Below are 17,566 nucleotides of genomic sequence, written 5' to 3'. Positions count from 1 at the left end.
TAGAAGGACTCACTGAGCACAGTCCAGATAGGGCAACACATTGGCAAGAAGTAGGGAACAAGCTGACTGGTTCAAGGTGTTTTCTGCTGATTGAGTTACAAGGACAACAGCCAAAAGGAGCAGAACTTATCGGATATGGACAATCCATTCTGCCAGAGAGAATAAAGAGATATTTCTCTAAAATTTCAAATGAAATTTTACAAGAATTCCTAAATCCAAAGCCCCATTTAGCTTCATATTCAATGTAAACCACTGTATTTTGCTGCTTTTCTAGCATACTTGGATAAAACTAGATAAAATATCGTATTGTTTAATACTTAGGATTTAGTGTTCTGGATTCCAGTCCCACTACAGGCAGCTTCTGACTTGATACCCTTCATTAATTCACATTCTGTAGCCTCCCAGTTTCTCCATCAGTAAAATGGAGATAACATGCATTTCATAGTGGAGCAGAGTGATGTGAAGGCTGACTGATTTATCAGTAGTTGTGAGATGCTTAGGAATACTCTGATGAAATGTGCCACACGTATGCACAATTTATTATTAACCTGACAGCATTTTAGCTCTTTTATTTTCCTGCCTTGCATACAATTCAAGTGCAGGATGCCTGAAGCACATTTGAATGGATGCCATGTGGCATTTTGATTGTAGCAGGTACTATCATTTAATTCTGAAATTCACAACCTTAACACTGCATTACAGCAAGATTTTTTGCAATTAATTTTCCTTCTTCACTCATTTTTAAAAAAGAATACTGTATTTGAGCAGTCTTGTTTTTAAGTTCAGTATCAGACCATTAAAATTGTTAAAGGCAAACACAGACAAGGAAAGAATCTCAAACAGAAATATGCTCTTTGGGCCAAATCTTTAGAGGACATAAAGGATAGAAAGAAATGTGATATGAAGGTAAAATAATTAGTTACTTAAGTAATTTAGGAGCCCAAATCAGTCACAGAATTCCAAGGCGTCTGGGTCACATTTTTAAACTGGGACTTAAAAGCAGTGTTTTTCAAAACTGACAAGACCAACATATCTAAATAGATTTGTTTTTATTTCTTATTTAAGCGTATCTTTCACCAGTATGAATGAAGGCTTTGCTTGAGCAAAAAGCACTTGGTGTATGTAGTTAGTTTTAAGATGAATACTACTCATGTGCTCCGACCTGCAAAAAGACATTTTGTACAATGATCTGGGCATTCAATATATTTTCTATAGAACAGCTCATTAGTGAGAATATATTTGCAAGTTCAAATTGTTCATGTATCCACACTCTGCAAGGCAGTCGGTCCTTCACAAGGAGAAAACAAATGGGCAAGTGTAAGGGTAGAAAATAGAGCAGATGAAATGTACATTTTGTTTCCTACCAGCCTATCGCACCCAGACCTGAACGATGGCTTAAATTGTTTTAGTCAGCCTTCCAACAGCAACGTTCAGTTGGGTAACCAGGAAGAAACTTGAGTAATTTCAGCCTCAGAATAAAAACAATGGAGACTGGTACAAATGCCCCAAATAGCAGGATATAGATTCATAGATTTTTAAGGCCAGAGGGAGCATTATATAGACATACAACAGAGCAGTGACCTCCACTGTAAGTAGTAGCATGGCTATAATTAAACAGCACTGACAAATGAGGCCTGAAATCACAGCCAATTGTTCTCCTGAGATAAAGGATCTGTTACTTAGTACTTTGGTTTAGCTATCTCCTGCCTCAGGCAAACTGGGAGTCTACATACTGGCAGTGGCAATGACAAGGAATACATCCCAGAGTTCAAGAATGGCTGTCACACCATACTACTGCAGTTCCCAAGTGGCTATCATAGACAGAGCCTTGCTCATCCAGCCCAAATCTCAGCTTGGGCTGGCTGTGTTTCAAAGAACATTTCTTGCACAGAGGGATATTTGTTATGTTCTTCAGGAATGCCCAGTGCCCAGTCCTCACATTCATCTACATGACAAGCCATTTCAGTTCAGTTCAACCTACTGAAAAGCCCAAGAACAAACTGCTGATAATCCCAACTTCTCTAGCAACGGTGGTTCTTCCTCAGTATATGTGCCATACTATCTTCATCATCACTGTTCAGAGACTGCCCCATTTAACAGTACTGGCATGTCTGAGAAGACACAATAGTGAATAACCCATCCCAGTCCTGTCCACCCAAGATTATTCCTTGGGCCCTTGCTTTAGCAGAGCTCCTGACAAACACCACTAGCTACAGATCTGTCACTTCAATTGAACTTAACAGTGCTTCCTGCAACCCTTTCTTCCTGGGAGGTTTCAAAGGGCATTGATGTGACTCATCACCCTACCCATGATCCAAGCTCTTCTCACTGTCCCAGAGCCAGAAATCTGCTCTCCTTTCTGGTCAAGTTTAACCTATGCTTGGTTCTTTCCTTTTGCCTCCAGTTTTGGGCCTAATAGTTCCCCAAGTCATAGCAGAACAGGGTTGAGTCCACAGGCTTTCATTAGAGCTTTCTAGTCTGTGTGGGTGCATATGTCCCTTCCCTAAAACACCATAACTTTTTAATGATATATTATAGCTCATCAGTAGTAAATCTGCATTAGGGACATTAATATCAATAAGTTATAAAATAAGGTAAAGGTATATGCACAAATGATACAGATTACATTTTAAATCTAAAGCCAGAATCTAGAATTTCCACAAAGTAAAACCACATTTTTTTCCTGTGCAGACTTCCCTCAAAATCAGCATTTTTTCTAAAAATTTTGATTTGATGAAAACCACCATTTCTCACAAGGAAATTTTTTTCCAACCTGTTTTAGTCTGATGTGTCTTAGCTGATCAAAATGTTGCTCCACACCTCTTTCATTTGAGCATGCCACAGCATAGGAGAGTCAGAAAACACAGTGCCTTACAGATAAGTTTAAATATAAGATCCAAAGTATATAGGTACATAACTTATTTATGTTTCATAGTTGTTCAAGCCCAGCAGTTTTGGGGATTTGTTGTGGATGTGTTCATTACTGCAACTGAAGTAGTTCAGCTCAAGTAAAGAAAGAAAATAGAGAATTTACGAGGAGACAGCCAAGTCAATAATCTCAATTATAATTTGATCATCAGAGCCCTAATCTTTGTGTTTGTTTCGTTGTTTATTTTTAATTCAAAAACACAGACTGCCAACAGCATAGAGACCATTAGAGGAACTCAGAAGAAAGAGCATTTTGCTATTTTCTGCAGCATCCAAAATTTTCCTGGAAGATCTTCTGCCCAGTGATAAACTTACAGCTACACCACTGTCATTACGTGCCTACGTTCTGTGCCGCCCTGACAACACAGCAATCAGCACCTGAACCAGCAAATTTTAAGCTAGACCGGCTATTCCTATATGAGTTGCCCCTCATCACTGACACTAATATAAACATACCTCCAGCTSTGCTTATCCTGTGGGATGTAACAAGTCTACCGCTTCCAGACAGCAATATATCAAATGCATATCTTTTGTTGCATTCATTGACTTGCTCTTCTTTCCTTTACCAGCTGAAGCTGTCTGATCCCCATGACCTTCCACAGCTCCCCAGTTACCCCACAGGCCCAGGAGGCGCCACGTGGGGCCGTCCCTCTGTACAGCCCCATCTCCACCGAGCCACCCCAGGGAAGCCCCCACCGAGCTGCCTGGAAAGGACAAAAGGCAGAAGGAAAGGCAATGATCATCTGGCTATTTTCCAGGCTTTTTTCTTTCAGGTGGTCCTGGACAAGCAATTTAATCTGTTTTCTCTCCTTTCCTCTTCACAAGCCTCGCCTTTTTCTTTTTTTTTCTTCTTTTTTTTTTTTAAGAGCAATTTATTAAGTAACGATACCATACGCTTTTTCCCCCACTTAAAAAAAATCTTTGGGGAACATAAGCAATATATTTTCAGACACATACAGAAAGGAACTTAAGGAATTCAGCTGTAAACACCACTGAGCTATGAAATTTGCAGATCACAACACAAGCCGCTCTCATCCCTGCCAGCCATCTCAGCCTTGACTGTGGTTTCTAAGCAGACCCCAGTGGACAAACCCACCTTCAGCCCCAAGGACTCCTCCTCCCTGACCTTGAGGAGACAGGCACTGGGAGGCACCTGGGCCCCAACAGCCAAGCTGGCAGGGTGGAAACAGTAAGAAAGACCAGAAAAGCAAGCACACGTCTGTGGAAACACACCAGAGGTTTGTAAAATTCAGACAGTATCATTTTTCTCAAGTAGTAAGGCAACAAACTTCGAAGAGATGAAAATCCACCCAAGAGACTACAGAGCCTGAGAAAGGCTTCTGAATAAATGCAGCAGGCAAGCAAGCTCTGGGGCCTGCTGGCAGCCTCAGAGATTGAAGCCAGGTTTTAACCCACAGCTCAGATTTCTACACCTATGAATGAACTGCATCTTCCTTTCTGATAAAGGTCTCTGCCAAATACTCAGAGCCAAACCCAGTCCATTATATTTACTCAGGTTACTTCACTGGTCTAATTCCACGAGTAAGAAGAGGAAGATCAGGCCTTAGAGTGTAAAATCCTGGTGGCAAAGTACCTCTTCCCTCCTTGGCCTACATAGCAAACTGTGGACCGCAAATACAACTGCTGTATCTAATAAGCAATTAGAGGGTCAGAATTGAGTGTTGACAGGAGTTAACAGGAAGAGAAATACAGCAAGAAAATTTTACCTTTTCTTTCAGAGTCTTAGAAACACAACACACTTGCCAGCTTTGGGCTAATTAAAGCACTCAGAAACTACTGAAAGGGCTTTATTCTCTGTTGTCCTGCTTTTTATGCAATGATTTATACAAGAACAAAGAAGTGCAAACTCTGCCATTCTGCTCTAGTAGCCTTTTATACCCTCTTTGCTTTTCGTGATAGCACAAGGTCACTGCAAGAGTCAGGTCTGGAGAGTAAAAGTAGCCAGGCTGGAAGCAGCAGACAGGGCAGAGCAAGAGTCAATACAAACAGGTAGCCAGAGGTGAGCCTCTGCAGACAGAAAAACATTTGAGCAGCACCCAGGGTTCACTACAGCAGGCATTTGTGGAGAAATCAGTGGAGCACATGGGACAGATCTGAGAAGAGAGTTGAAAACTCTCTCCTTCCCGCCTAGCTCCTGTGAGCACCCTGCAGCACAGCATCTGCACTGTGTCCCTTGATGGGGAAGGAGCCACACTGCTGCTTCGGCTCTGCCTTCATCAGCACAGCTGCATCCTGCCCTGGGAAGGGGCTGAACATGCAGACTGCGAGGTTGCACAAAGCTACAGAAACTGGAGGATTTCAGTTGAAAAGAAGGATGATCCCACTCCTCAAACATGGTCGCTTAACACGGAAAGATACCTTAACTTCTAATTGCAAGCCTAGCTGAAAAGCTGAGGTCTTTTCTTCCTCATGAATTATCATCATTTACATGTCCAGCTAAGATATATATATATAAAATATATATATACACATACACACATACATATGTGGCTCTATTATTGTCATATAGAAGCATGTAAGATTCTTAATCCTTGAGATAGGAAGCTCCATTGGCTACAGGTTTCAGATATGGAAACTGAGACACAGAGCAAAACCAAGTAAATACCTCCTGCAAAGTAAGTTCAGGTGATTCAATCTTGAATCATTTAGCCTGCCAGCAAATTACCCCATGGGCGCAGGAAGCCTGCAGTAGAACTGGAAATTAGTCTTAGATACTGAGCTAACGCTCTCATGACTATACCATCCTTTTTTGCCAGGAATAAAAGTTCTGTTACTCAAATCCACTTTCTTTACACCTTATACCTTGGTTTTCTCCCAGGATAATGGGCTAGCAAGTACACGTGCAGGTAGGGTCTGTCCAGCTGAAATAGTATTACTGGCAATGCTGTTGAAAACACAGATCATCAGGTGTACTCATATCCCAGCCCCATTTCAGAACAAACACATTCAAATACAAAATAGTTCTGCTCCTAACAGAAGGACACCCTCTTCCTCCCCATCGTCTTCCCTACATCCTCATACCCACCCCTCTCAGGCCTTTGGCTGTTTCACACCCAGCTGTCTGCTCCTGGGCTTGACGGAGAGCAAGGGGAAGTGCTTTGTTCGGCAGGGTGGGTTTATAATGGCAGTGAGCATGTCTGCAATGAAGGACTGTGGGAAAAATGCACACATACACCCAAAAGTCACATTGCTGTCTCTGAACAGCAATAACATGGCAGCTGCCTTGCTTTCTGCAGGTGGAGAAAGAAGCTTTGCTATCCATCCAGTCCAAAGGGGGTGAGCAAAAGAACAAGAGGTAAAGTGAAATCAGAAGCTTGGCCCAGGACAAGTGGCCGTTCTACCATTTCATCGCATGGATTACCACCTTCTCCCTGGCCAGGGAGCAGTCAGTGCTGAGATCGATGCGCAGAGGCCCGTCTCCTCTTAGCTTCTCCTCCAGATGGATATGCTCCTCCTCCGCTTCTTTTCCTGTGGCTTTGTCACTCCACCCATCCCAGAGCACAGGTTCCAGCAGCCTCAAGGTGTCCAGGAGGATTTTCCCTCCGTGCTTTTCACCAGAACTTGACAAAGATCACCCTTTGGCAGGTGACCTGCATACATCCATCCTGGAGTAAGGATAAAAGCAACGCTACAGCATGTGCTGTCTTGCTTGGGGCTGTATTTACTGCTGATTGACCTTCATGACAGGCTGACTAGCTCAGCAGAAGTCTGGGCAGTAATAATGGGCCAACTCTCTCTCTCTCTCTCTCTCTCTTTTTTTTTAAGGGCAAAAGCAAAGGAAAACAAAGCTTCTAAAATCAAATCATCTTCCTGCCATAAGTTATTTGGGAAGAGAAATTTCTCCCTCCATTCACTTTCACAATTATTACCAGTTATTTATAATTTTTAAATAGTTATTTAGTAACAGCCAAAAATTCCAGTCTAGATCATAACTGTGCACACTTTGGGACAGAGCAGGAGAGAGCAAGCTAGTCTATAGGCTGATAGAGGGATCTGGCATCCAAAGTCTAGCTAGATTCAGTCCTCCAGGAGCTCACTCAGCCCATTAAAATTTACTCTTTTAGATAGCCAAGAACTGTTCTCCTGTACAATCAGGCAGCTAGAACAAAGACTGAATAGCTGCTGTAAACAGCCTGCATTGATACATGAACTATGGCTTACCCTTATCAAAAAGCAGCATTTCCATCCTGTCTTTTTCCAGGCCCACCTCCTTCTTGCCTACAATTTGTTCTAAACCTTTACCACCCCCATCTCACACCAAATAGTGATCTGGTTTTGTACCCAGCTACGATTTGCTTCATTTCAGCAAAAGGAGAATAAGCTTTGCCTAACTTAGGGCTACAACTTGTCTGTTGCCTGAGGGCTGCAGCTGATCTGCAGTCAAGCAGAAAAGGATTGTAGCCTCATGGTCATCTATAATACAGGAGAGTGAAACAAGAAGAATATAGCTGTCAGCATGTATTGCAGCCAGACTGTTTGAATCAATGGCACACTGTATACAGGGCCTGTAATCTCCCTGTGGCTCCTCTGCATTAAAAGCAGCAGAGGGTACGAAACAGATCCAGCTAGGTCTGGAGCTGCAGGCAGTCCAAGTTGAGTAACCAGCGCGAGGGGAGATGGATCCTAGTCCATTTCTATGGAGGGGTATGTTGGATCTAAATTAAAGTTTTGCAGCTCCAGCTCACTTTCAATATTTACTGTTAACAATAAGAAGCAATGCCTGTACAGCACTTTGGAGCTTCAAAGCACTTTATAAGCATTAATTAATTTCTTAACACATCATCATCTTGCTCTGGTGCCCATCTGGCACTGCATCAAGAAATTACAACCAGACTGGAAAATAATTACTATTTTAAATGGACCCAAAGGAACTTAATCCAGGAAGAATGAGCACAAGAAAGAGATGGGGAAACCCAAAATGCTGGAAAAAGGGAATGGCAAAAGTAAGCCATGAGCAGAGTCCATACCAGCCTTCTGCCCAGTGGCCAGAGCTGGAGCATAAGAAGTGCCATAAGACAGTCGGACTTCCCTCTTGCAATATTTACTCCACAGCTGTCGGCCACCATCAGTTCTAGAGTTTTGCACTGGTGGCTGAAAATCTGAACTCCTCACAGGGTATCTCAGAGCTGCCTGCTGTCCTCTGTAATAGCAGAGCAAAAGACCAAGTAGAGGGTCTGCAGCTGTTTATTGCTGGTGAATTCAACAACAACCAATTTATATTCATCTATCAAGGAATATGCAAGGGAAAGCAAATATTATGGTCATGTTCATTTGTTTCTGATTACAAAATGTATGTAAATGCATATGCAAATTAAGTGCAGCCATCAGACTTATGGCAAAGTGCCAAATTAGCCCTTAGTCTTACAAAGTTTGGGGTGACTGGCAGGGATATCCTGTGATTGCAAGGAAGGGTAGGCAGTCCTTTTTAGATACAGCCAAAACAGGAAAACTGGGCTGCTCCAAAGGGGCAGGTAGAGGATAAATCCTGCAGTAACTTGTCTCTTTAAATGAAACTGAGGGGCTACAGAAAAATCTGTTCCTGCTGCAGTTAAAAGTGTTATAATTACAGAGCAACGGGCTTCTCTGTCATTCAGCAGGCAGCATCCCCAGGAAATCTTGCTCTGTAATCAAGGGAAGAGGTGCAATCAGGCCCCTATTCAGGCTTCGTTTAGAAACAGCCCCTGCAGGCAACACAAAGGCTTCAGCATGGTGCTTTGTGAAGCTGGTGATCACATCATCGTCTTGGTTCTGCAACTACAAGCAGAGTTAATGTCATTTCTAAGCACATCTTCGATTCACCTTCATCCACAAAGTCCAGAAAAGGCCTAAGGAGAGGAGTGAGATCTTGGGCCAAGATATTCTTGTGCATACAACGCTGCACTCAGACTGTCCATATTACTGAACTCACTCCCTACACCTTGACATTGGAGGAAGAGGGAATTTCTAGCAGACTAAGCAAGACAGCATGATCCTGAAGGGAGCTGATGAGCACATGCATCTGGCCAGCCAGGCTGTTACAGCAGCACTGTTTGCAAAATTAGCATGGGAAGTTTTTTTGTTTTTTTTTTTCAATGACATGAACATATCTATCCTGATGCTCAGATTCTACAGGAGCCTCATTTGTTTGGCAGCAGCCTGATGACACAGAGACTGGTGAGCTTTATTGGAGGGGAGGGTGTCTCTGACTTCAGCTTTCATGTCTAATGCCACTATTGCCCAGAAACATACAAATTAATTGCTACTCAAATCAGCCATCCTTTGTACCCTACAGAGATGCCAGATTCAATGAACCAGTTTACTCCAACTGCAATGAAAACAGTATCACATTTTATTCAAAACAGCCAGATCTTTCAAAGTATGCACACATTTGCATACCCACTGTATACACTCAGACAAAGAAATCATATTTATCAGTGACCAGTAATGACCAGCTCAGATACCCATTTGACCATATAGCTACCATGACATACACAATGCTGGTAACTCTGCATGCACATTAACTGCCAAAAAGCTTTCACACAGCACATCAGGGCATGTTCTGCACAGGATTTATAGTTTTGTCTCACTACAGAATGGTTTGTTCTCTGCTAAGGTTCACTATAACTGGAACTGCACTTTGCACTACAATAACCCCTAATACTGTAAATGGAGCTTCATTCCGTCACAGTTCACAATCAGCAGGTTCCACTCTCTATTTATTTTTTCTTTCTTTGGCCACAGAATAAACGAGTTTGTTGTGGTTTTACCATCTGCAGACATAGGTATCAGTCAATAGCCAAGTAATGGCCTGGACCATGTCAAGAAAACTCATTATTAAAAAGGTACATACTGCATTTAGCTGTTCAAACAGAAGTTGTTATTGATTGGATCYCATCAGTTCCCAGTAAAAGAGCCGATGCCAGTGACCAACTGAAAATACACATACAGAATAAAGACAAGAAAACTGTGTAACAGGGCTAAGGATCCACAAAAGGGAGTTGCTGATACCAGTTGAAAGGGCACGTCTCTCTGAAAAAAATCAGACTGGGAATAAAACAACCACATTGAGCAACATTTCTGCAAATATGCAAAGGCAGGATAAGAAAATGAAACAAATGGCAACAGTTCTTAAAACAAACATTTCAGTCTCTTGGAAAAAAAGCAAACAAAGAAAATACAAGCTGGTTAATGCCTGATCAAGCCATGGGCAGGAAGAGCTCGAACCCAGCCCTGCCTTTCCTACTGCATCCTACTGTCCACCAGTGGAGGTTTTGCCACATCCAGACTACTGAAAGAAAACTTATTTGAAGTTTGCTAAGTTTTTTCAAAGTCAGATAAAAAGGCAGCTATATTTCTCTACTTTCGTGTTTTGTTTCTTTGCCATTTTTCTTTGTGTGCTTGTTTCCACTTACTAAAGAGTTTTTCTTCTGTTTTTCTCCTTCTCTGAATCCTCAGAGACATTGCAACATTGTAGGGTGATATCATACAGTGCACAGAAATCACCACTTTTGAAGAATAAAGGAAACARAAAACAAGGTTGATTACAAAATTCTAACATAAACCAAATATGCATCATGAAGTAACAGGAAAGAAAACAGAAGAACTGGACTAGTTAAGTGTCTGTGGAAATCTCTGCATTTGTTCCAACAGAAAAGTTCTCTGCACAACATCGTTATGTGAGTAAACAGACCACAACTAACAATGAGCTAAAAATGTTTATTAAAAAGGTACATCGTGACAAACTTCTTTGCTCACCCTTAATAGAAGGTTGGGCTGGAAACTGATGAATCACTCTAGGAAACAAACAGCAATGGTGACACATGACTTCAAAAGGTAACAATAGCACTGCTTGATCCATGATGTCTACAACAGAAATATCCCTGGCTTCATTAGAAGATGCATTTCATATTGCTCCACCTACTCAGGAAATAAAGAAATTCCACCACCCAAGCCCTGGCTATAGCTGTCCCGTGGGTATATGGAAGCCTTGCTTACAGTATTTTTTCAAGACGTTTGCTGAAAACCATACGCTGTTGATGTCTTGAGCAGCTCCCTGTGGAGTCTGGATCCATTAACCCAGCAGCAGAAAGAGGCTTGTTTCTTTATATTTCAGGGTCCAAGTGTGTGGGTGGCTCTTGTAATCTTCCATCACCCAAACCTTTAATTTAGGCATGAGATGTCTTTGCTCTGCCATGCTATGAACTGCTCACCCATGCTCAGAAGTCTCTGGAGCTCCAGATCCTTTATGGTTCAAGTACAGAAAATCATTCTTACTCGTTTTTGGTTTGGACCTGATGGGTGCTGAGCAAAAAGTCAGGAAGAGTTTTGGTATTCAGCACATCTCAGGCTCACACCTCCTTTCTGATGTAACTTCCCTATCAGGACTTTACACACTCTGCCCAGACACTGCTTGAAGAGGATGGAAAGGAGGCTATCACACCTCAGAGTCTATGGGAATTTATGGATAGATTATATCTAAGACATCTTCTYGGAGCCTAAAGACACACGAATCCAGAAAAAGAAAAAGGAAGAGAGGAATTTGCTGGAACAAGTTCTGCTTTCCTCCCTTTTTCCTCTAAAATCTAGTTTGGAAGAGTTGGAAATTTGGAGAAAAACGGGGGAAAAAAAATAACTTTAGACAGTCTCTCACTGGTCATTCTGAAAGTGATTTTATTGTTGCACTTCAAATCTTTAAAGTGTTATTTATAATTAATAAATACTTCAGATTTTATTACTGTAGCTGAAAACTTGTAGCATTAAGGAGTTATTTCTCCAGTACACTGTAGATCTCTATAGCACATACACCCGATGTTATCCCAGGAGGCATATTAGTCTTGTCTGCAAGATGGCTGTTTTGGTCAAGAATAATGTACTATGTACAATGATCACGTATTGTTACTGTAACATCTGCATATGAAGGCAAATTTTCTGCTATCATTAACACCACATTAAAATAAACACATAGAAGGATGTTGTGTTTATTTTCCCAACCCTCTCTTCCCATAGAAACAAGTTTTCTTCTCTATGTATACCATAAAATTAGATCTGTATTTACATAGTAATTCTGTAGGGGTACTGACTTCCTTTTTGCTTACATATCAGCAGTACTGAGACTTTATTTTCATCACTTCTCACATTCTATGTACTGAATTCTGCATAATCCATTTTCATTCCCCAAAGAATTAAATAAATGCTAGTTTTGATAAATAAGATACTATTGCAAATATTTCCATTTTGACATTTCAAAGTTTTTTGTTTTTTTTTTTCTTGAGACTGGACATTTCTTCCTCAGGTTCCACCTTGGTTCCTGTTGTGTTTAAACCCAAATGTCATAAAAAATACTGTGCTTAGATTCTCAGATTCGCACTGCGATTTCCAGTGAAGCCTCTTGCACATAAACAGTTAATTACCATGACGCTGCTAGAGATCAAGGAGAAAACCCTGAAATACACCTCATCATGTGATTTGCATTATTTAAAACTTTTGGACTGAAATTTTAAAAGGAAGTATGAAACAGTGTAGAAACACTCAAATCCATCTTCCTTTTGTAATATAGAGCAAGATCTTTCAGCAGATCTCAAGTCAATTTAATCAAGGATGCTAAAACAATCCAAGTACCATTCAGCAATTAGTGGGCATGCAACTGAGGGGGGCACAGGGCTTTCACAGACTAGCAACAGCTCACATCAAAGATGGCTTAACTTTGCAATGCCCTTTCAATTAGCTGGGTTTGCCATACACACATGGCTCCCGTTTACCTGCACTTCACTAGGTTTTTAGAGGCAAACAGTAGCGGAATTCACCCAGATAGCTAAGACAATTTCTTACAAATCCTTTTACCAACACCCAGTACTTCTGTATTCACCACTTTATGTTCTCCACCCTTATTAATAAGTTGCTGATGAAAATTTGTCTATGCTGTAAATGCAGCATGCCTTCAGAAAGTCACTTTTTGCAAGTACACATGTTTCTATTCCCATTTCATTATCTCCAGCTGGGAAAAGGATGGTGGAATTTTAATTCCTCTGATAACCACCAGCAGGGATAAGAACTCTCTCATAGCCCTGCTAAGTGACAAACTAACACTTTGGGTTGTATAAACATCAATGGGGAGCAGGAAAGTACTCTCTTACCTTCAGAACAGAGTTTGCCAGCATATCCAGTGGCTGAGCAGTCACAGTGTGGCTCACCATCCAGAAGAAAGCAAGTGCCACCATTTTCACAGGGGTTTTCAGCGCAGAGCCCTTCCATGTCCAGCCGGACCCCTTGACTGCCCAGGAGCTGTGGCTCAGAGTTGCCGTATTTCAGATCCAGGATAAATCCTTGAAATGGAGGCTCACTCAGAACACCATCAAGGGTCAAGGCAGCAGGACGTATGTCTAACGGGACTCCACCCAAAAAAAGGTCACTGATGATGTTCATATACTGGCGCTGTGGACGCACCTCCCCTGGCTTGGCTTCACCATCCAGCACTAGCACCGTCCGAAGGTGATTGCGGCTGATCATCAGGAAGTGCCAGTTGCTGTCATTGACCTGCTTGTCTGTGATAACTGTAGTCTCAGCACAGTCCACACTGAACTGGAGCTGGATGCGCCCATCAACAAGGGACAGACAGAGGAAGTCACAGACACCACCGTCATCAAAGTAGAGAAGCAGCCCAGCTGAGACATTGGTCTTGAACTGGAAGCTGAGTTCGCTCCTGGTGCTCGCATCCCAGCGGAGGTAGCGGGCCCACTGGTTGGGGATGCCCATGAACTCCAGACCCAAGCAGAGACCCAGCAAGGAGCCCAGCAGCAAACTCACCTTCAAGGTGAAGTAGACAGAGTGGAGAGTGAAGCCCATTGTTTCAAGAACTTCCTCCTCCCTAGGAGAAAAACAAAAGCCACAGTACTGGAGGAGAACCCCAGCAGTCAACACCAAATCTGATAAATCCCACAGGAGAAGAAGGAAAGCAGAAAGAGACAGAGAGAGAGGGAGAGTAGGTGGAAAGAGAGACAGCAAGTGCACGTGACTGAGAGGAAATGTCTCCTCTCCAAGGAAAGATTTCAACTGTCCTTTAGGATCTGGAGGCCTTTATCCCAGAAGAAAAGGGTATATGAAGTGATTTCTCCAGGCGGTATGCTTTTGTGAACGGCAAAATAACCCACAGTGGTTTGTTTTGGTAGAACACGAAGGTGACACTGGTTGTTCCAGGGAGAAAGGAGAGGCTGAGTTGAAGGCAAACCCTCAAGTTCTGGTTTCCTAGAAGCAATAACAATACTGACAGAGGTGGCAGTGAGGTGGAGGAGAGAGTGAATTCATAAAACACGTGATCGTTGGGAGAGCAAAAATAAAGTCAATCTTCATGATGCACTGGTAGCAGTCCAGGCCATAACTCAGTGTTTGGCACTCACAGAGCTTGCTGGACCTGTGGGGTCAAGAGAAGAAGAGAAAGGAAAAAGTTAGCCCCACTACTTACCATATCTTTACTATGAAGCTTATTAACGTCTTGTCCAGTAACTTGCTTACATTTCCTGATATACTGGTCACTTCTTCATGCCTGCAAGTGGGCATACAGTCCTCCAAAACAGCAGGGACATTTATGTCATCAGAACGAGGAGGACCAGAGAGAGACCTCACCAAGTGACCTGCACACACTGCAACACTGAGCAATGTAAAAATACACCACATTATTTAACTCCTTTTACGAAGGCAATCCCATCAACTTTATTGAGAAAAATAGTGCTGAAGCTTCCCCAGTAACAAATACCTCTTGGGGAAAATGCATGGGACACAGACCAGAATTCCTTAGAGCACAAGAATTGATGCAGAACAAGGAAGGACATTATCCAAACTTCCCATTCCTCTGCTTTCATTATGCTTCCTAGCACACCAAGCAGGCACTAGAGAAGACATCCCTGCTGTCAGCCTGTCATTCTCCTTTTATTTTACATGTCTTGCACACTTCAGAGGGTCTAACAGGGACCCTTACAGCCTGAAAATAGATGATATAGAAATTATATATGGCAACCTGTAGCTTAGATGATAAGAAGTGTCTAAGCACTTACCACTTACCCCGGTCTAATGGTTTGGCTAACAGGCCAAGTTCACCTCTAGGTAACAGTGAGCAATTCAGTGAGCCTTCAGTGAGCAGTAGTTACACCTCTTAGCATTAAGATTTAATTCACTTCTAACTATTTGCATGTGGGCAACTGTATACCTGAGGTAGGAGGATGTTTTAAGATGACAAGTAAAGACAGCACAAAACTGGGCTCATTCTTTGAAAATCCTGTTTAAAAATAAAAAAGTTTTCCACTAACACAGGCATTTGTTCACAGAATGGGTTGGGCAGGAGAACAGCTCTGGGGATGGCCAACACTAGCATAGATACAAAGCAGAAAGGCAGGTGACAAGAATCGAGATTCAGCCTTCAGCCTCCCAGCTGCCAGTTCAAGCATGTATGTCACAAATCATGTCACCAGTATTGGGACAAAATATTCACTTGAGACRAGTGTTTTGTGATGTGGATGATGAGAGCTGATGTTCCTAGTGGGTGCCTGCCCACAAACACTGTAGAGATGGGCAGTGTCAGGAAATTACTGCCTGGCCAGGGCAGAGGTTGAGCTGGAGGAGAATCATCAGGCAAAGGAGGGGACAGCTCACACTGCTACAGCCCTGGCCATACCTGCCCCAGGGACCTGCAGAAGCCATAAGTCTCCAGGGCTGTCAATCTGGCAAATTTAGTCAGCACTAAAAACAAGTCACTTAGAAAACAAAATAGATCAATTAAAAGAGAACCCGCAAGCTAGAGAAATGCGAGCTTTCAATGCCCAGTGGAAGCCAGGCCCATTCCCTGCAGCTGCCTGACTGGAACTTGTTAGCTAAACTGCTATAAACACAAATACAATCAAGTCAAAACCAGAGGGAAGATAATTCCTTTTAATTGTTAACAGCTTGGCTCAGGAGAATGGAAGGAGGAAAAAAAGGAAGTGTTAGGAGAGGTGTAAAGCAAAAAAAAAGAAAAGGATCCAAATGCTCAAATCATCTATCTTCCCAATAATCAGGATGTTGGCTCAGTCAGGGCGAAGTGGAGGGGTGGAGGAGGAGGAGGATGTTCAGGCCTTGAAAATCAACTGGAGGAAGAAGTACGTGGCTCTTGTCCGTTTACCTTTCTCCTCTGTGCTCCCTGGTGGCTCCACTAAAATAGCCCATGATTTATGGAGAAGGAGAATAGAGTGAGAGGGAGGGAAGAGAGAAAGTGATGACCCAAGCCTGGAATTATTGATGAGATGGGAATAGGAATATAATAATGTGTGTAGCCAGCAGTGTGCTCCCAGAAGCTCATGGCTCCCTGGAACATTTACCAGCACTGCAGCAAAATTCCCTGCTAGGTCAGATAGCCCTGCGATCACCTGAGCTAGGGAGGGAGCGAGCCTGGCAGGGCTGTAGGCACCCGCAGAGACCCCACAGCACAGGGGCTCTTGCAGCAGCTTTGGATTCTCCTGGGCAAGGTGGGTTACATCGTTTGCATGAGAAGCAGGCCTCAGCCTTGCTACTCTTCTTGCCCTGTTTTAAAAAGCTAACTCTTTGAGAACCAGTGAAAGACACTATAATAGCACTAGGTGTGGACACCCTATAGACAATCACAGATGAGATGTGTATGTCCACGTACAGCCCAAGTGTATGTCCAAACAGCCTGATCTCTTCCAACCCCAGGCTGCTGACACCCTGTTTTACACATGAGAAGACATCTCAGTCCCTGTGGGTCTTCAATCTTTGGGATATTTCAAAGGAGCAGCAAAGGGAGCAGGCACAGATTTCTGTAACACTGATACCTGTTCATTAGGAGGCAGGCTGGTATCACCAACTCTCTCCATGCTAAATGTCACAGTCAACGAGAAAAACGAGTCAGAAAACGCTAAACTGGATTAGCACTGCTGACTGGGGGAACCCAAGGCAATCCCTCTCTACCTGTTTTGAAAAACAGGGTCAGGGTTCTGTTTCAATGGAGGAAGAAAGCACAAAAGTTATAAAATAGAGGTGTCATTTCTGAATGCTTCATTTCCTTTTGGACATTCCCGACAAGGTGTTGGGAAGGCTGTCTGCACCCTGCCAACAGGAGCCTGGCGCTGTCCAAGGCTTCTCCAGGGCTCTGCCAGTGCCCCTCAGTCCTGACCTGTGGTATCTCCTGCTATTGAGTTTTGCATCTCATGCAGCTCAGCCAGTGCTAGCAAACCTCACCGCACAATAGCAGGGGCTGAGAGGAAAGCCCAGAAGGCACAGTGTCCACTTAGCATTGGCCAGGATTTGAATCTGAACCTTGAGAGTATAAATCCTGACACAGTAAAACTGTGCCTTACCCGTTTCCTGCAATGATCCTCCAAGACACACAGAGAACGAATAATTTTCTGCTCTTACCATTTTATTTTTAGAATAAGTACTACCCTAGCAGCCTCACACAGCACACTGCTACCATAGCAATGCATTAGTTTGGGACAATAACTATACAATCCCATAGTATTTTCTTATATGTATTATCTCCAAGAGATCTCTAACTTCCTCAGAGCATGAACACATCTGACAGAAAAAGACTTCATGATGGACATCGCCTCTCTCAGTCACAAACTCACAACATCCCTGTTCCAGTTCCACCTATTGC

At 42.8% G+C, this 17,566-nt stretch overlaps 1 protein-coding gene across 1 annotated transcript; it reads right to left on the bottom strand.

The window, feature by feature from the left end:
• Window positions 1-9,280: 9,280 nt before the first annotated feature.
• Window positions 9,281-14,481, bottom strand: LOC112961722 (neurexin-3-like). The gene is made up of 3 exons (XM_026057196.1): window positions 14,387-14,481; window positions 13,062-13,792; window positions 9,281-11,229 (listed from the first exon to the last, which is right to left on the bottom strand). The coding sequence occupies exons 1-3, from the start codon at window positions 14,479-14,481 to the stop codon at window positions 11,135-11,137; spliced, it is 921 nt and encodes a 306-aa protein (XP_025912981.1). The 3' UTR covers window positions 9,281-11,134.
• Between the last annotated feature and the right edge of the window lie 3,085 nt (window positions 14,482-17,566).

Source organism: Apteryx rowi, unplaced genomic scaffold, assembly GCF_003343035.1.
Source record: "Apteryx rowi isolate R43461 unplaced genomic scaffold, aptRow1 scaffold_137, whole genome shotgun sequence".
Lineage (NCBI taxonomy): Eukaryota > Metazoa > Chordata > Aves > Apterygiformes > Apterygidae > Apteryx > Apteryx rowi.
The sequence above is the reverse complement of the archived record's forward strand: the minus strand, read 5'-3'. Positions and strand labels throughout refer to the sequence as shown.

What these genes read in the sequence shown, in the direction of transcription:
- LOC112961722 (XM_026057196.1), bottom strand. Translation starts at nt 14,481, where the DNA reads ATGCCCACTTGCAGGCATGAAGAAGTGACCAGTATATCAGGAAATGTA. An exon ending in AGCTTCATAGTAAAGATATG is followed by an intron (nt 13,793 to 14,386) that starts GTAAGTAGTGGG and finishes TTTTTCTCCTAG; the next exon opens with GGAGGAGGAAGTTCTTGAAA. An exon ending in TGGCAAACTCTGTTCTGAAG is followed by an intron (nt 11,230 to 13,061) that starts GTAAGAGAGTAC and finishes CTTTTTGCTCAG; the next exon opens with CACCCATCAGGTCCAAACCA.